The 18,235-nt window shown below is 54.2% G+C and overlaps 2 protein-coding genes across 3 annotated transcripts in view; one reads left to right on the plus strand and one right to left on the minus strand.

The window, feature by feature from the left end:
- Positions 1–2,112, plus strand: part of ABCC6 (ATP binding cassette subfamily C member 6) — a 40,925-nt gene extending 38,813 nt beyond the window's left edge. The window contains exons 28-31 of the mRNA XM_037508080.1: positions 438–596; positions 677–843; positions 1,531–1,725; positions 2,004–2,112. Coding sequence (XP_037363977.1) covers positions 438–596; positions 677–843; positions 1,531–1,725; positions 2,004–2,112 — 630 coding nt within the window. The remainder of the gene's footprint in view (positions 1–437; positions 597–676; positions 844–1,530; positions 1,726–2,003) is intronic.
- A 3,140-nt stretch (positions 2,113–5,252) lies between these two features.
- The window catches only part of ABCC1 (ATP binding cassette subfamily C member 1), a 103,703-nt gene continuing 90,720 nt past the window's right edge, over positions 5,253–18,235 (minus strand). For both annotated transcript variants that reach the window (XM_037507550.2, XM_037507549.2), the window contains exons 24-31: positions 14,969–15,168; positions 13,510–13,636; positions 12,826–12,927; positions 10,002–10,148; positions 8,665–8,823; positions 7,842–8,008; positions 7,511–7,705; positions 5,253–7,027 (exon numbers count right to left, since the gene is read on the minus strand). In XM_037507550.2, coding sequence (XP_037363447.1) covers positions 6,919–7,027; positions 7,511–7,705; positions 7,842–8,008; positions 8,665–8,823; positions 10,002–10,148; positions 12,826–12,927; positions 13,510–13,636; positions 14,969–15,168 — 1,206 coding nt within the window. In that variant the 3' untranslated portion in view covers positions 5,253–6,918. The remainder of the gene's footprint in view (positions 7,028–7,510; positions 7,706–7,841; positions 8,009–8,664; positions 8,824–10,001; positions 10,149–12,825; positions 12,928–13,509; positions 13,637–14,968; positions 15,169–18,235) is intronic.

The following is an 18,235-nucleotide window of genomic DNA, read 5'->3' on the forward strand; positions in this document are numbered from 1 at the left end:
AGACAGGCCGAAGGCAGCGGGAAGACCGCGGGGCGGGAGGAGGGGTGTGTGGATGGAGAAGATGGAGACAAGCAGAACAGGACGAGGACAGGATGACGTGGGCATGGAAGGTCGGAGGAAGGGCAGGGAAGGGAGTGGGCGGAAGGCAGGGGACCAGTGAAGGTGGAGATGTGGCAGGAGGGCTGGGGTGCAGCTGGGGAGGCGGGAGAGAGCTGTCAGCATGGGGGGAGCTCGAGAACGCACGCACAGAGGGTTGGCTGGCCAGAGGCGCGGGTGCACGGGAAGGTGGCCGGGTGGACGGACACCCGGGGAGCTGGAAGGACGGCGGATGGATGGGCAGCTCTTGGGCGCAGAGGAAACATCTCGCAGAGTTGCCCAAGAACTCTCTGGACTGTGGCCGGAGGCCAGGTCAGCACAGGCCTCGCCCTCCCTGGCAGGTGGGCATCGTTGGCAGGACAGGGGCCGGGAAGTCCTCCCTGGCCGGGGGCCTGCTGCGGCTCCTGGAGGCGGCTGAGGGCGGGGTGTGGATCGACGGGGTGGCCATCGCCCACGTGGGCCTGCACACGCTGCGCTCCAGGATCACCATCATCCCCCAGGTGAGGCCTGGGGGCAGGGCGGGCCGAGGGGGAGGCGTGGCCGGCCGGCTCTGACCCGCTGCCCCTCTCCTCCTGGGCAGGACCCCATCCTGTTCCCCGGCTCCCTGCGGATGAACCTGGACATGTTTCAGGAGCACTCGGACGACGCTGTCTGGGCAGCGCTGGAGACCGTGCGGCTGCGCGCCCTGGTGGACGGGCTGCCCGGCCGGCTGCAGTACGAGTGCGCCGACCAGGGGGGCGACCTCAGGTAGGACCCCCACCCCCCGCCCCGCACAGCCAGGACCTGGGGGTACAGGGAGGAGAGGCAGGTGTGGCCCAGGCTCCCCCCGGAGCCTGCCCCATGGGACTACCCACCCTGTTCAGGTAATCAACGGTCCAATCCCGTCCTATCAGCAGCTCCAAACTCCAACACCATCCCTGAATAGCAAGTGTCCTCACCCTAAATGCGTTTCCTGGATTTATCTGGTGACAAAACCCCACCTCAGCGGACACGGGGCTCACTCTGTGACAAGCACCCCGCTGGGTGTGTCTATAAGCCTGGTCTCCGCCTCACCACCCCTGAGGACTTCAGATGCAGTGACCAGCCCCAGTCTTGCCTCACGCTGAGAACGGAACCTACCCATGCCCGGGCACTGGTGGCGCTGGCCCGCGGCGGAGGCCACAGACTAGACACAGAGACTAGGAATAGCCATCCCACAGGCGGGGAGACTGAGGCCTGGAGGCTTTGAATGACTTGTCTAAAATTCCGTCACCCTGCTCAGAAATGTCAGGATGGGAATTCTTCCCGCTCTGTTGACTAGGGGACCCCTGTTTAGGGGCATACCAGCATGCACCCCTACTTCTGAGGCTGTTATGGGCACCCATTTGTGGGCAGGCCCCACAAGTCCTGATGCGATGCAGACAAACATGCCCCTGACTGCCTGCTCGTTCCCAGTGTGGGCCAGAGGCAGCTCCTGTGCCTGGCACGGGCCCTCCTCCGGAAGACTCAGATCCTCATCCTGGACGAGGCCATGGCCGCCGTGGACCCGGGCACGGAGCTCCAGATGCAGGCGGCCCTGGGGAGCTGGTTCGCCCAGTGCACGGTGCTGCTCATCGCCCACCGCCTGCGCTCAGTGATGGGCTGCTCCAGGTAAGCTCCACCCCGCTCCGGCCCCAGGCCCATGCAGCGACGCTTCAGGATTTAGAGCTGGAAAAGCACCGGGATGGACCAAGGGTCCACTGTGCAGGTGGTAAGACTGGTGCCCAGAAGGCATGAGCCCAAGGGCACATGCCCGGCAGATGCTGCCAACCTGGCTGGAGGGTCAGGGACTAGAGAAGCCGACTTCTGGGGAGCACCCTCGAGCAGGCATGCTGGGCCCTCCAAACCGGCTGGTGTCCAAAAACTGTTTCCCTCTCTCTCCTCTGCAGGGTGCTGGTCATGGACAAAGGGAAGGTGGCAGAGAGTGGCAGCCCGGCCCAGCTGCTGGCCCGGAAGGGCCTCTTTTATAGGCTGGCACAGGAGTCAGGCCTGGTCTGAGCCAGGCTGTCCACCCCTGCTCCTGCCACCGTGCTAAGCTGCGGAGACGGCCTTGCCCTGGAGCTGTGACAGGGGGCATCAGTGCCGCCGTGGTGCTGAGGCTGGACCCCTCCCTCTCTGCAGTCTGGGAGGAAAGCAGAGAAAGCCGCCCCTTATCTCTGACCCAGGAGGACACAGCAAGCCCCGGGCCAGGCTGATCAGGGCTTGTCTGGAGCCCAAGTGACAGTGACCCCCAGTCCTGGGCACCCACTGGGCTCCCCTGGGGGCCTCAGACACCTGCCCACACCCAGGGCCCCCCCGCAGAGCCATGAAATCTGAATCCCTGGGACAGGAGCTGGGATGATGGTGTCTACTTGTTACAGATTTACGCTTTATTTTGCGGTGCTTATAAATTGACAAGCAGTTAGAAGAAATAACCCCCAATCTGTGTGTGCTAGCCCCCCACCCACCTGCAGCGATCGCATCTTGAAAGACGGTGCAATATCACAGCCGAGGGAGGTACTGACATTGGTGGAATCCACCAGTCACGTTCAGACTTCCCATTCCGCTTGTGCGCAGTGTGTACAAGGGCGGCGGGCCGTGTGTGTGTTTGTGTGTGTCTGTGTCCATGTGTCCATGTGCGCCAGAGACAGAACTTTCTTTCCTCTGCTGGTCCTGAGCCACCTGACATCCCGGCAGAGCCACCACAGGCAAAGGCAGAGGTGGTGGCACTTGGAAGTCCCTGGGGTGACCCCAAGGACACAAGAAACTCTTGTGGACCAGAACTTGCCAGGGACTAGAGTGTGGGCTTGAGAGCAGCTTGGTGTTGGGTGCACACCAAGGTCCCTTCGTCCAGGCCCCTCAGCCCCCTCGTGGGCTCCTGCCAGCAGGGCCTGGCTGGCCACAGGTGGCGTTAGATCCAGGACAGCCACACACAGCCCTCCCCTGGCCAATGCGTTCCTCAGTGGGCCAAGTCAGCCCCACTGCGTCCCACTTGTCACTGCAAACACTCAAGGGCCCCCCGACCACCTGTCACAGTCACCCTCCTCCACAGGAGGAGGGAGGTGCTGTCACTTTGCCCCTTACTAGGCCGTCCTGGGGAGAAAGGCACTGTCGTTGGGCCTCTCACACAGATGAGGAAACTGAGTCAGAGGGCAGGGGCGTTGCTGACCCCAGCGGTCTGACTTGAGCGCCCACGTCAAGCACTGCGTGTGCCAACTCTCACTTTCCACCGAGACCTGAATGCCACTCTCGAGAAAGGAGGGAAGGTGCTCACTCCTTGAGCCAAAGGCTGTGCATGTGGCTCACGATGTTCCCCAGCACCGAGCACTTAGCATGTGCAGCACGCAGGGTTCAATACATGCCCACGGCAAGATCGAACGGATGGGTGGGCAGATGGACGGAATGATGGACGGATAGATGCAGGGATGCATGGACAGATGGACGCATGGAAGGGAGAGTGGGAGAGTGACTGGGTGGGTGGAAGGGTGGATGGGGTGTGGGCAGACAGCAAATGATGGGTAAATGGCATTACCACACAGGAAGGGTCCCGAAGGCCGGGCCTAGTGTGACCTGTCTCCATCCTCACCACCACCTGGCCAGGTGGATACGGCCACCCTGGGCTTAAGAACCTCAGCTTCTCAAAGGACCTGGTGGCTTCACACCTTAGCCCAGGACCTGGAAAGAAGGGCTCGGTCCCAGATTGAAGAATCCAGTGCTTGAAGGTGTGCATTGTGCCCACCCTCCAGAGTGGCATTCTGAGAATAAAGCTCCAATCTCCTGGAGCTGCCGCTGCAGAATCAGTGTGTGTGGGAGGGGGTGGTGGGGGCGCATGATGTTGGCTTCTGGCGAAGGACCCTGAGGCAGGACAGCAGAGGGGTGAGTGGCTGGAGGGGGAGCTGAGGACAGAGGGGGCAGGGAGCCGGGCTGGCGACTCCAGGGGGTCACTTTGAAGGAACCGCCAAAGTCCATTATTATGGGATCACTAAGCTGTTGGGTCAAGACCTGACTGTGTGGGGTCGGGGCTTAGAGGGGAAGAAGCAGACGGCTAGTAACACCTCACCCACGTAAAGGCCACGTAAGTAGCTGTAACACCACGCTGTTTGGGGAACAATGACCGGCCAGGAGGTCGACACATTTCCTGCACAGACACAGTCACCGTGGGCCTGACTTGGCGGCACAGGTGGAGTGTGAGGTTGGCTGAAGCTGTGGGTTGACAGCAGAGGGCAGGGAGGTGGAGGCTACCCGGCCTCCTTGTGATGCTGACTCGCCCCCGTGTGACGCTGACTCACCGGCTGCTCTTCACCAGAACCTTCTGCTTCCCGGTCCCCAAGGCAAGGCAGCGATTTCACTAGGGGACAGCGATGTTGGAGGGAATGTTCCCTCTGCAGGTCCTCAGTGCATGGTTTCGGAGTGCAACAGATACACGACATGCTCCCCACGTACAGGCAATCCTCATTATCCACTCACCTGACTCAGACTCAGAAGCCCCACGCCGGTCTCATTACCCACCACCCCAAGCTTACAAATACCAACAACTGGCACAGGGAGATTCTTCTCTTCCTTATGCACCCCTACACCCCAGCTTCCTTTGTGGCTCAGTTGGGACCGTGATTCTGGCCAGTGGGCTGAGTGGGACTGACTTGTGTCCCTTCTGGCTTGGGGTGCTTCCGATGGGGTGTGTTGCCCAAGATCTGCCTTCCCGGGGTGACCGGGAAGCCAGCCCTTGAGAGGAGATACCATAACCCAGAACAGTCTGGATGTCCATTCATTGCATGGAAGAGGCGCATTAACCCTCATGAAAAACACATCAGCAAGAAACTTGCCCTCGTGTTCACCCCCCGGGAGTTTATGGCTACACGGATCCAGCTGCTCGGCCCAGGCTGACAATACAAAGAATTTTCAAGGGGAATTTTGACCATGTGTGATTTCCAACTTGCTATTGTGGTAAAACCTGACCAGATCCATCTGTGCCACACACATCACTGTTCACAACAACCCCAAAGGCAGCTGACAGACGGCAACTGAGGCAGAGACCCAGGGACTCGCCCAGGGCCACACAGCCCACAAATGACAAGGGCAGGACCCAAGCCTGGGCCTGTCTAAGCACAAAGACCAGGTTCCTGTCCGTGGGCTACAAGGGCTCCCCACTAAGTCCCACTGGATTATTAACCTCCAGGCGCCCCATTTCTGACAACACTGTGCTTGCCAGGAGGAAGGACCAGAAGCGGACAAGAGGGTGCCCCGACCACAGGCAGAGGGCTGGCACCTTCGCTCATGACCCGAAGAAAATGGAACAGTCATTTAGAAAGAAATAAAACTTTTCTTTTACTGCAAATCATTTGCAAATGTTCATGTTACCAGTGTAAGTCATTACAAAAAGATCCCCAAGAAAAACTTGGTTTATCTAATGTGAAAGAATGGTATAACTTACAAAAAATAAATATATTATTTCCACCTAAAAGAAGATGCTTCTTGGGCCCTGGCGCCGGCAATGTCACTCCCAGCAGGTGTGACTCCGGGCGGCAGTGACTGCTCTGGTTTCAGAGTCTCATTTTCTCTCTGACCAAGGGACCTTAAGGCCAGCCGCTGACGGACCCCCGTTCTCTTCCAGGAACACCCCACCAACGCTCAGACGCTGCCGACTCGGCGATTCCCTGGAATGCCGCTCTTTGCCCTGAACCTCCTCCCAAGAAAGCAAAGTCTTGAGACTTTCTCTCCCTAGAGCAGTACTTGAAAAGAAAGCGAGAAAGAAAAAGCAATCCCCGGTATTCATGAGTGGGTTCTTTGTTCTTTGCTTGTCCTGAGGGACACTCAGTAACGCAGCGGCCAGCTCTCCACACCCGACCTTGACAGCGCACCGGATGCCAAGGGGGAGAAACCGAAACTTAAAGACGAGAAGACTCCACAGGGTTCTTTCCGGGACCAGCTGGGCGTTCTCGGGAGGCACCCACGTCTTTGGCTTTGAATGCTTCGTAATCACTAGCAGCGCTTGTCACTCAGGCTCCTGGAGGGGTGACCTTAGCCTAGCAACCGGGGAGAAGGGAGAGGGAGGAAGGCGAGGAGAAGAATGGAGCAGGTGAGGAGGTGAGCAAGGCGGGAAGTCAGCGTTAGGGCGGCTCTGCCCTCCTGAGCTTCGGTCCAAATCCCCTTCACAGGTCCAGCCCAGGCCCGGCAATTAGAAGCACGGGGGAGCAGCTGCCTCTGGTCTGGGCAGCCAGTGCAGGGGCAGGCGGAGCTGGGACGCTGGCTCCCAGAGTCTGAGCGCCCGGAAGACCAGGTGGTTGGTAAGAGGCGCGCCCGTGAGCCTGCAGACACTGCCCGGGGGAGGGTGGTCTTCACCAGGCCCCTCACCTCCACACTGCAGCCCGAGGAAATAAAGCTCCGGGTGGGGATAGTCAGACAAGGATGGGAGAAGTGCTGATGGGGGCTGGGGAGCATCTCGAAGGCTTCGGCTGGAGAGATCTGAGGCAGTTGGCTGGATTTGGTCACTGGGATATTTTACGCAACCAATTCCTCTGGAAGTCAGCTGCCGAAACCTCGTCAGAGAGCACCGAGCACACGGCACACCTCCCCCAGGGACGAGGACACGTGTGCTTGTGGGAACAGCAGAGGGGGGGGGGTGTGTTTTGAGTGGGCTGCGTCTCTGTGTCTCTCTGCTTCTTGCAGCTAATTCAAGGCAGAGGGCCAGATGGTGGCTGTGTTGTGAGTGTTTTGGTGTTTGGTTTTGGTTTCTGTACTGGAGGTTTGGGTGGCCTGGTGCTGGCTCATCCCTGGATGCTGGCGTGCTGGCCCTGCAGTTCCGACCAGATGCACCAGCTCTGGGGCTCACACCAAGCCGGCATCTTTGGCCATGCTGTAGAAGAGACCTCTCTGCTGCAGGAGCTCAGTGGGGGTGCCATACTCCCGAATTTCTCCTTTGTCCAGGACGATCACCCTGTGAAGGGAGTAAAGGGATGCAGATATGAGGGGCAAGGGAGGGTCTGTTGGCACCTCATACCCCCAGGAATCTACCTAAGCAAGTCACTGCATTGGGCCAGGCCCCTAACTCCTGCCAGGACTGTTGCGGCCAATCCTCAATCCCTAGTTCTAGTCCATATCAAAGCCTTGTTGTGTTCACTGTCTCTCTCCATCTCTCACACCCCCAGGTCCCATTAAATTATATGGTCCCTGTGCAGGTGCCTTATCTGACAGGCCCCAGGGCCTGCAACAGGGCCAGGACCACAGTGGGCACGCCACACCTATGTGCCTACCAGCGGATGACTGAGCTATGTCGAAATAACCCAGGACTACCCGGATAAAGAGAGATTCCACCAACTGGGGCTGTCCCCGGGCATAAGGTTGGTATTGAACAAATGACCACATTAATGGGCAACAGGATGGACCCCAAGTTCCGGGGCTTCCATGCCAGGGGCAGCACCTCGTGTAGTCCATGATGGTGTTGAGCCGGTGAGCGATGGTGAGGACCGTGCAGTTCTCAAACTGTGTCCGGATAGCTGACTGAATGAGGTTGTCCATTTCCAGGTCCACTGCCGCTGTGGCCTCGTCCAACACCAGGATCTTCGTCTTCCTCAGCAGGGCGCGGGCCAGGCACACGAGCTGGCGCTGCCCGACGCTGCAGCGGGAGAAAGAGACAAGGAGGCGACGTCAGGACTCAGAGGCTGAGACAGCCAGTCTACGGCAGAGCTGGGACTCGAGTCCAGGCCTGATACAGGGGAGGTAGCTCCGCCAGGGCTTCGACCCCTGCCCACCTTAGGTTCTCCCCGCCTTCTGCACACTCGTGGTTCAGCTTATCCGGAAGGGTGGACACGAAGTCTTTCAGGTGAGCCAGCTCCAGCGAGGTCCAGACGTCCTCGTCCGAGTACTGGTTGAACGGGTCCAAGTTCATGCGGAGGGAACCCGAAAATAAAATGGGGTCCTGTGTAGAGAGGACAGCAAACAGCATGTGAGGCTCACATCATGTGAGACACACGTCAGAAAGGAAATTCTTGCCAGAACTGCTGAAGATGGGACTCCGGGGTTTCTCAGAATTACTATTTCTGGAGATGTTAGTCATGGAAAAAAAAAAAAAAAGTCTGGAAAAACCCTGAGCTAAGTAAATTAAGAGGTTTTTGTTTGCACAGGATTTTTTTTCCCCCAGGGCGTTCAATAGGCAAGCAAGCGGAGAAGCTTCCAGCATGGGCAATCTCTCACTGTAAATTACGAGGCCTCCTCCCTGTGCCCTGCCTCCAGCAGAATCTCAAAACAAATTTTAGGGAAAAATCACACCAAAAGGCAACACATTAGGGGATCACCACCTCCAGGAAGCAGGCTAGAAAAGTGTTTCCTGCCTGGCTCTCGGGAGACCGGAGATGCTCGTCCTGACCTACAGCCAGCAGGGAAGCGTCTCACAGCCGCCCAGAAGCTGCCCGACAGGGTGGCAGGAGAGACGGAATGACACCTGGTTAGTCCCCACTGCCATTTCTGTGCTAAAAGGAGATTCAGTGGAGAACAACACAGCAGAATTTCATTAATTACAACAATGTAAGAGTTTATGTGTGTCCTGGAAATGCACAGGCACCCCCGGGTCCCCACCTGCGGGATGATGGTGATCTTGAAGCGGAGGTCGTGCAGGCCGATCTTGGCGATGTTGATGCCGTCGATAATAATCTCGCCTTTGGCAGACTCCTTGATCCTGAACAAGCCCAGGGTCAGGGAGGATTTCCCAGCTCCTGTCCGGCCTACGATACCAACCTGCGGAAGGGGTGGGCCCAGGATAAGGTGCACATGCTGGAATCTGGCGGTTACCACCTGCTCCCTAGAGCTCTCGTTCCAGGTCTCTGCCCCAGAGCAGTTCAGTCATCTGGTCGACCCAACTCCACCATGACTTCTACCTACCAGCTTCCCAGTGACACCACTGTAGGGACTGTTTTGGCCAAGAGTCAAGAATGACTCCCTTCTCTTGATCAGCTCTTTTTATAAATTAAACTGAGACAAAACTCTTTAATAAACTGGTTGAGCGCTCCCAAAAGAGAGGCATCAGGCAGAAGGGATTTTCAATAAATCCTACTGTTTTCAACTTAAGACACTACTAAGCAATAACTGGGCATCTTCCTCACCCTGTCACCCAGTCCTCTGGTGGTGACTTTCCCATTCCAAGCTGTTAAAATAGCTCGAAGATTCAGGCTGATCCCCCTGGACACTCCTCTCTTCCCCCTCCCTGCTGAGGTCCAAGGTTATGCATATGACCTGGTCTCCACTTTTCCTCTGTTGAGGGATCTGGGCTCCCTAGTTAATGGCCAGTGTCCGCACTCCTGCCCATCAGTGACCACTCTGTCCTTCCCCCCTCGTTGCAAGTTAGTGAAATTATCTCACAGGAATGGAATATTCTGAACTCGTAGTAAGGATGGTTTAACAAAGCCTTATGGTCAGAGATGAAAACGAGCCTCGTCCCCTGGCAAAGGGCCAGAAGACTCTTGCTCTGATTTCTGAGGAGAAGATAAAGGTCTCAGGGCAAGGATGTCTTCCAGGAACAGCTGGGGCCTGGGGGCACGTTCCAAAATTCTGACAATTTCACAAGTCCCTTGAGCCATCCCTGGCATGATGGTAACATCTTTCTATTCTCAATCCTCAAACTGGAATGGCACCGAGAGCCAAGAGGCTCAACACTGAGCGAGGAGGGATGGGGTGATCTGGGAGGCTCACGTCGTGTCTATGAGGAGCCGGGTGGAGACCCAGCATGGCTGGATGTTCTGATCTTTCAAGAAAACTTTGGATTTTTATATCCAAAGTCCCAACAAGCCCCTCCAAAAAAGGCTGCTCCACTCCCTGGCATAGGGTCAGGACTAAGGGTGAAGTGATGTGGCTGGTTGCACCTGCCTGACGGCTCATGGACCTGACTGTGAAGGAGCAGGGGGACAATGTGCACCCACCTTCTCTCCACCATCAATCGTGACGTTGATGTTCTTGAGAACGAAGTCCAGGTCCTCTCGGTAGCGCAGGCCATAGTCCCGGAATTCTACCCGGCCCACCTGGGGCCAGGTGCTGGGGGGAGCCATCTCCTGGATTCGCCATGGAGCCTGAAATCACAGGGGGCAGTGGGGAGGGGAGGGAGAGTAAGGACTCTGACGTCCACCTTATGTGCCGGGGCTCTGTGAGTGGTCCCTGACACCCCCGCTGCCTTCTCGCTTCTTTGCTCCCCACACCGTCCTCCAGCGACTCCGGGCCTTTGCGCTGGTGACTTCTGCCTGACTCACTCTTCCCCAAGCTAGCATGTGCCTGCTCCTCACATCCTGGGGCCTCGGTCAGTCCAGACCTCCCTCCCAGCTGTGTCCTGCTCCTCCACTTCCCACCTTCTGACATTCTAAATGCACATCTGTGTATGCTGCCACCAGTGCCCACTGCAACAGTCATTCCATGAGGAATTCATGGGCAAATGAATGAGTGGTCTCCTCAAGACAGACCCAGGGTAAAGGTGAGAGAACCTGCCAACCTTCCAGGTCTGGAGGGCGCCAGCCATAACAGCAGCGAACCCTAAGAGCTCACTCCTCACCTCATTGATCGTCACTACGATCCTATGAGCACAGGATCAGCCCTTTACCACCCGCAGGTCGCACACAGGAAAAGATGCAGCAAGGCAATGCCACCGGCCAGGGCAGCGCAGCCCCCACTTCAGGTGTGCTTCGTAGCTCAGCTCAGCCTTTCTCGAGGTCTAGGACTAGTCCAGGGCTGGATGTGGGGGCTGCAGCCCCAGAGAATTTGCGGGGTGGGCGCCAGGGGGTGGGTGCACGCAGACTCCGAGCCTGGCTGCAGTGTGGTGGGCACCTTTCCGGGTCAGCACGCAGCAAAAACTTGACCCTCGTTTCGGAAGCTCTCAAATACCAGAGCTGTGGTTGAGTGCTTCAAGGGAGAGGGCCCTGTGTGACGAGCGGTGCTGGATTATCTCCTCTGAGTGTCATGCACCCCGAGAGCCAGAAGCTGCTGTCACATGGAGATGTGAAGCTGCCTCGGCCTCCAGTGTGGGTAAGGAGCAAAGGGGCTCCCACGGGACCACCGGCAGGTCCCACCTTAGCTTAAAAGGAAAAAAAAAATTAGGGCAGAGATGTGCATGGGTCTGAGGTAAGAGAAGTGTGTGAACACGCACAGGAAGGGCCTGGGGAGACTAGAGACTGTCCTTGGAGACAGTGAGAAGACTTTCACTCCTGCTCATAAAGTCCTTGATCAATCTTCTTTCAACAATCTTCTTTCCCTTCTGTAACTACATGTACACAAATGCTGTAAGAGCACAGGACTGCAGAGAAGGGGGTGGGTTGCGATCTTTCTATATAAACAAATAAATACATATTTTTAGCTGTGGGAGGGCTCTGGGGATCTTTGGCTCGCATTTTTCATATATGCTTTCATTCTAAAAATATAAAATTAATTGAAATGTTTTTTTTTAAAAATTGTGAAGTTCATACTTAAAATGGATAAACTGCAGGATGTGTGAAGTCTATCTCAAAAGTTACAATAAAAAAGAAATTCAATGCCGAGTACAGGCCTCCTGGGGCAATTCACTCTTGTTTAGCCAGGGGGCGCTCACGCCATTCTGGATAATGCTCTCCCATGCACCGGGGCCTGGCTCAAGAGCACTCAAGGACTGGGCAGAGGGGAGCTGGATAAATCCCTACGCAGAGCTTAAGTGGGGCCGCTCATTTCCAGGGGGCATTTCCTTGGGAGCCAGGAGGGCACAATGGCACAGCGCCCAATCCTGGGTTGTCATTTAGTAAGTTGTGTGATGCTGGCAAGTAACTTAACCTCTCTGTGCCTCAGCTTCCTCAACTATAAAATGGGGGTAATGGCAACAATGTGAGTTATAAGGCCCATTAGCATTCAGTGAACTGTTTCACGTAGGATGTTAAGGTCAAGGCCAACCGCCACAAGGACACAACATGAGTCCCTGCTATCACCGGGACGGGGATTGTCTCCAGGCACTGGTGTGGCATAGGGACTGTCACTTATTCCTGGTGGTGGTTTGCAGGCAGAATGAGGCAGCTTTGAGGGGCCATGTGGCACTGAAGCAGAGACATGGGTCCTACTGGGCTCAAGTCACATGAGCACACTTTTAGCTCAAGCCTAAAAGGTATACTTTTCCTCCACTGTAAAACGGGGCCTTGGGCTAACCACACGGTTTTCCAAACTTTGGTCAAGTCCTTGTCAGTCTCTTGATTCCTGAAATCTCCATGTGCTGATTCTCTTGTTATTACTGACTTTTAATCAGCTTGCTGGTACTTAATGTTAAGCTTACTCAAAGAAGAAATTAGTCTCATTTTCCATAACAGAAACCCCCATAAACGTACTGGACAAATAACAGAAGACTTGTTTTAGAGAGAGGTTGCCTGTTGAAGGCTCTGAGCCTGAGGGCTACTTGAGTCTGCTGAAGGGCGTTCAAGTGCTAGTGAGCACCAAGCCAAGGCGCTGTCTGTGATGGCATCTAAAGGCATGCAGGAGAGTTAGAAGAGGGACAACTTCCTCGCCACTGTTCAAATGTCCTGACGGCACAGTCATTTTGTATCTGGGCATCCCCAATCTTGGGGAGAGCCGGGATAATGAAACTACTTTCTCTCCCTAAAACCAGTGATTCTAAGCAGGTGCTGCTGTGTGAAATCCAACGGATCCTTCCAATCGGAGGCAGAGGATAGACATGGTATGGCTCAGAGCATTCTTGGGAGTAAAGCAACACTGAAGATCAAGGCCAAGAGGTCAGGCTCGCTTTACCTCTTTCTCAGTTTCTGAATACTCCTTGAGTCTCTCCACGGCCACTATGTTGGTCTCCATCTCAGAAGACATCCGAACAAGCCAGTTCAAGTACGTCGTGATCTGGAAGTGCAAGAGTCACAGGAAGTGCTAGTGTGAGAGTGAGTTACTGTATTTTAATGAGGGAATTATGACTTGTGAAACTCTTCAGATAAGAAAGGTGCAGAGGACAGCAACTCCACTTTGCAGTCATCACCCAGACTTGCTACACTCCATCTCTTAAGCAAACTCCACATTTCAAAATGACCCATGGGCGACACAAGTAATCAGAAAGGAAATCGGAAAGTGTCTGAGCCTGATGACCATGGGAAAACATAGTGTCAAGAGTTGGGAGATGCAGCCAAAGCAGAACTGAAGAGGGCCATTTATAGCATTACAAGCATTTCTCATTGTTGGAGGCATCACAGGCTATTAAGTATTAAGGACTTTCCTTGATTGACAGGAGAACCCCAGCCACATGTCTAACTTCTCTCCTGCGCCAGTCACTCACTGAGCTCTAGACCTGCTCCCCAAACTCCACTTGGCCCCTTTCCTCTCCACCCTCCCACAGGGATTCAAAGTAGGGATTCAAAGCAAGGGATCCTAGCACTTCACTAGTTCTCCCGTTGAAAAATCAAACAACCAAGGAAGAGCTTGCCCCCTTACCTGCAAAGAGTAGGACACCGAGAGGCCCACCAGGCCTGGACTGAGGCTGTCCCGGGAGATCATGGCAAACAGGGCCGCAAACAGGACAATGCAGTTGCCCACACACTCCAGCCGCACCGCAAGCCACCTGCACAGAGACACAGAGGCAGATGAAGGGCGGACAGATGAACATGAACATGGACACGGACACACACACACACACACACACCCACACACACACCCCACACACACCCCCAGGCTGAGCTTTTCAGATTGGCTTCTGGTTCAGGGTGTGGGGGGACAGGGAGCACTTGGCGAACTGAAATGACTTCCCAGCCCTGTTCATTGAATGCGCGGGAAGGAGGCCCAAACGGGTATGGTTTCAGTAATTCCTTCTACATTTGGCAACCCCAGGGATTAAGAGTTCTGAAGCAATCTTCCCAGGAATCTGAGGCTTGCCCTTCCTAACAACCAACTTTTCTCACTGAAACCTTTAGGATAAACCCACATATGCATTTTTTAACAAGAGGTCCCAGGAAATTCCTAAATACTGAAAGTCTTCAACTGGAAGAGGCTTTAAAATAATCTCCTCTTGGCAGGAGAGAAGTGGGGGAGTGAGAACTAAACTACTATTTGAGATGGAGCCATGATAGTCCCGACCCAGCTCACCCTGTTTCAGCAACTACCTTACTGAATCTTTTGCAATGCAAACAGATGACTTCATTGGTTTAGAGCTAACTTTCTAGAGCATTCACAATGCCATTTTCATGCTTTACAATGTAAAGCCTCACAGGGGATTGGTATCATCAACCCTAAAAATCCACGTGGCTGGTTTTCTTGAATGGAAGCTACTCCGCCACAAGGAACCCCTAGCAATTCTGCAAGGGCAGGCAAGGGCCCCAGTAATTCAGTCTCCCCCACATTGAGTCTCATGCTAAGGTCACCTCCAGGGTGCTATTACCCCCTCCTCCAGGTTTTCTAGTCCATCTCTCCAAAAATGTGTCAGGATGCAAGCAAGACAGGACAATATTTGGGGGTTAAATGAGACACTTTCCCAATTTCAGTCAATTAGCAAATTTTTGCCCACTCCCCCCACCTGCCCGTTTTGATTAATGCTATGCAACTATTCTTGATCCCTTAAAGGACAATCCCACAGGGTTCAACCTAATACTAGGAAACTGCTTTCAACTTCATTCCATGGGGGGGTGCTAGGCCCTTGGCTGAGAATTACCTGACTCCAGAAGGACTCGGCCCTGCACCCAAGGCCCCCAGAGCTACGCACTTACAGGGCTCCTGCCTACCTGTCAAGGTCACCTGTGCTTCCTCTCGCCAGGTCTCGCCCTCCTCTCTGGGAAGGACTAAGTCTGGCTTCACACCCTCTTCCAGGAAGAAGGCCCATAGAAGAAATCAGGGCAGAGGGACGAGGCGCTAGGAGTAAGGAGTAAGAAGGCCTCCTGAGCCCTTGGGCCTAGATGCCCACCTGTTGGCCACGATGCTGGGGTAATAGGCCTTCTGGTTCTCGTCCACCTTCAGGTCACTCTGGCGGATGAAGCGCTCCTGCTCCTCAAAGGCACGGATGACACTGACCCCCAGCAGGGTCTCGTTGAAGTGGGAGTAAACCGGGGAGCGGCTGACCGACTCGAGACGCTTCAGCTGCCGGGAGGAGGCCACGTAGAACCTCTGGGGGGTGAAGAACGGAGGGGGTTGGCGGGGCTACCTCATCCCATTCTCCTCCCAGCACTGTGCTGGAGTTGAAATGTGGGCCCTCTCCTGGTGAACTGCAGGCACAGAAGCGGGGCAACAGCAGCACCATGGCCATAGCTAATTCGTGGCCAACACTCGCACACAGCCCAGCCCCCAGCCACAGTCACAGGCACTAGAAGGTGTTATAAGCTCGCTGGATCCTCACAATACACCTACAAGGTGCGTATTCCAATTTTCAGGACAGCTGAGCGAAAGCACAAAGGAGCTGAACCCCCGCCTAGGGTCACGTGGCCGGGGAGTAGAGGGAGCTGGGACTCGAACCAGCAGTCTGGCCAGAGGGCCACCTTCTGCTCTGACCACTTCTGGGAAGACATTGGCCTTACGGTTTTATGGCTCCAGCCTTGAGGCTCTAGGTGCAACCAGACCTCAGTTCAAACCTGACTCCACCTGTCCCTGGGTGCAAAGACCACATCTGCTCTGCTCCATCCCCACCAGGGCACTCAGCCAGCGCCAGGCTCACACAGCCGCTTGACAAACACTCGTTGGAACAAAAGCAAATCACGAATCACCCACTGGAAGCTTCAAGGAGCCGTGAATGGACACTGGCTGGCCACCTGAGGTTACACGGGTTTTCTGGGTCTCCATTTCTTCAGCTGTGCAAAGTAACCGATGAGACGGGCCTCCCTGCCCCAGGCGTGCTAGACAGTGGACAGGAGGCTGGCTTGGAAGTGGCAGTTGGACAATGAACAAGGGCTGGTCAGGACACAACCTCCCTGCCTCCTGCCCTGCCTCACACCCTGGGTCCTTCGGGGGCAGAGGCCTGCCACAGAACATAAGGGGTGGCTCTAATCTCTGATGGGGCCCCAGAGGACGGCAGCTTCTTCAATGAACTGCGGCTCACACAGTAACCTGAACCCACAGTTGGCTAGCCATCTGGGGCCCCAGAAACTCGGGCTGTTAACCCAGGGACCATGCCAACCTGGGCAGTCACTCAGCAGCTGCCTGGCAATTCCCTGAAGGTGGGTCAGATGACATGGCTCCTCCAGGACTCCTGCGCCTTGAATGAAGCCCAGGCCTCACCGGCCACCCCACCTCCCTCGACTGATCAACTCTCACGAGCTTTCTTGGTAAACACACAGAGAGCTGACTCACATGGCACAGCAGACCTCTCCTGCTCCCCTCAGCAGTATATTTAAGTAGATCCGCCTGTTCTGCTCCCCACTCCATCTCTGGTGAATCCTCTCACCCCCACCCCCCTGCACCACTGGCCTACACCCCAGTTCTTCTACACATAAGTAAAATCTTTAAAAAAAAAAAAAGTTAAAATAAGAATGTATACAAAATAAAAAAAAATTGGGGGGATATAGAAGATCAAATAAAAATGACATTAAGTCAATGATCCTAAGGAATATCAGTGCGTTTTCCAAAAAGAAAGGGCGGGTATGCCCACACCCATACATACAGATATCTAAGAGCCGCTTTGAAAGCCACTCTTCATTTATTTATAGGAATCGAATTGGTTTTATTAAATGGTTCAGGGATAAGGCCGCATCCCCCGAGGCAAGCAGAAAGGTACTTTTCCATTGAGATGGAACCATTCACAGGGAAGGGCACTAAGTCTTAACAGCTCAACTAGTATTACACTGATCTGTACTGGCATCACCCGACCACAATCTAGAACATTCCCAGCACCCCAGAAAACCCCCCTTCTCGCCTCTACTCTGACTTCTATCAGCTCATCACACATTCCTGGTTGTGAACTTCATTTAAATGGAGACACACACTTTGGGCTCAGTGTCCGCCTTCTTCGTTCAACAGTTTGTGGTTCATCGAGCCACAGTGTGTGTCAGCAGTTCACTTGCTTTATTGCTGAGTCATCGCTAATGTTAAATACGTCAGCACGTAGTCACCCACTCCCTTACAGCGGGTGTTTGGGCTGTCTCTAGTTTGAGGCTATATGAATCAAGAGACTAAGAATGTTCTAGCGTGCCCTAGCCCCACTTTTTTTTTTCTGTATATATTCTCTCATGTCTTTCCCATACACACTAAGGGGTTATATTTAACTAAAATATATTTAACTAAAAACCCTTAAAACAATAAACTCTCCCATAACCCCAGCTCTTAGAAAGGTAACATTTTCCTTTTTCTGCAAGACTCCCTTTGCAATTCTGCTCCCTCACCTTCTGCATTTCATCTTAGTTCTAATGACACGGTCCTTGGCTAAACTTCATTCCTTTGTTGTTTAGAAATAAAATGGCTGGGGCTACAGTGTCTTCCTAATTACCTTGTTAAAGGTACCTAAGGTCATGGCCATGGCATGTTATTTAAGCACCAGGGACAGATATTCAAGCTCCCCTGAATGCAGCATTTAGCCTGTTTTGTTCTTGTGAATTGGGTCCTCCAGGAAAATTTTCAGTCATGGTATGGACACAGATAACATTTTTGACAAACACAGCCAGATGACTTTCCCAAGGAACTGATGCCAATTAAAAGAATGTCCAATGGGCTCTAGGAACTGGACCTGCTCTCTCTGACTCCACCTTTGTCTACACTCACTAAACACTGGGCCAAGTGTGGTGCATTCTGGGGATTGACTGAGTACACCAAGACTTTCTGCACCCCATATGGACGGGTCAGTGTGATCTGAAATACAAAGTACTTTGTGGTTTCTGATTCTTGTTTTGCATTGCAGTCATTATGCTCTGTTGGAGGTGGCCACCCTGCGTAGTGAGCAGAAGGGCCTTGACCCAAGTCTCTAAGGCATGTGAAAACACATGCGTCTCGGAGGAAAACCTCTGGGTGACAGGACTTGGTGTTGAGAGCCTGGAAGTGAACTGCGTACATCTCCACAGTTTGAGAACAACAAAATAATGAGCGAACTTCCCAGGCTCTGGCTAGGAGGCGATAAGATTATGTGTGTGAGAACTAACCACCTGGTACCCTACTGTCTGAAGTAAACAGATAATAGTAAGAAAATAGACTAATCACAATACATGTTATCATTATGTGGTATGCTTTGATGTTACACCTGCTGCAATTAAAA

The sequence above is a fragment of the Talpa occidentalis genome, unplaced genomic scaffold, assembly GCF_014898055.3.
Source record: "Talpa occidentalis isolate TD23 unplaced genomic scaffold, MPIMG_talOcc4v2.1 talOcc4.12, whole genome shotgun sequence".
In the NCBI taxonomy this organism is placed as follows: Eukaryota; Metazoa; Chordata; class Mammalia; order Eulipotyphla; family Talpidae; genus Talpa; species Talpa occidentalis.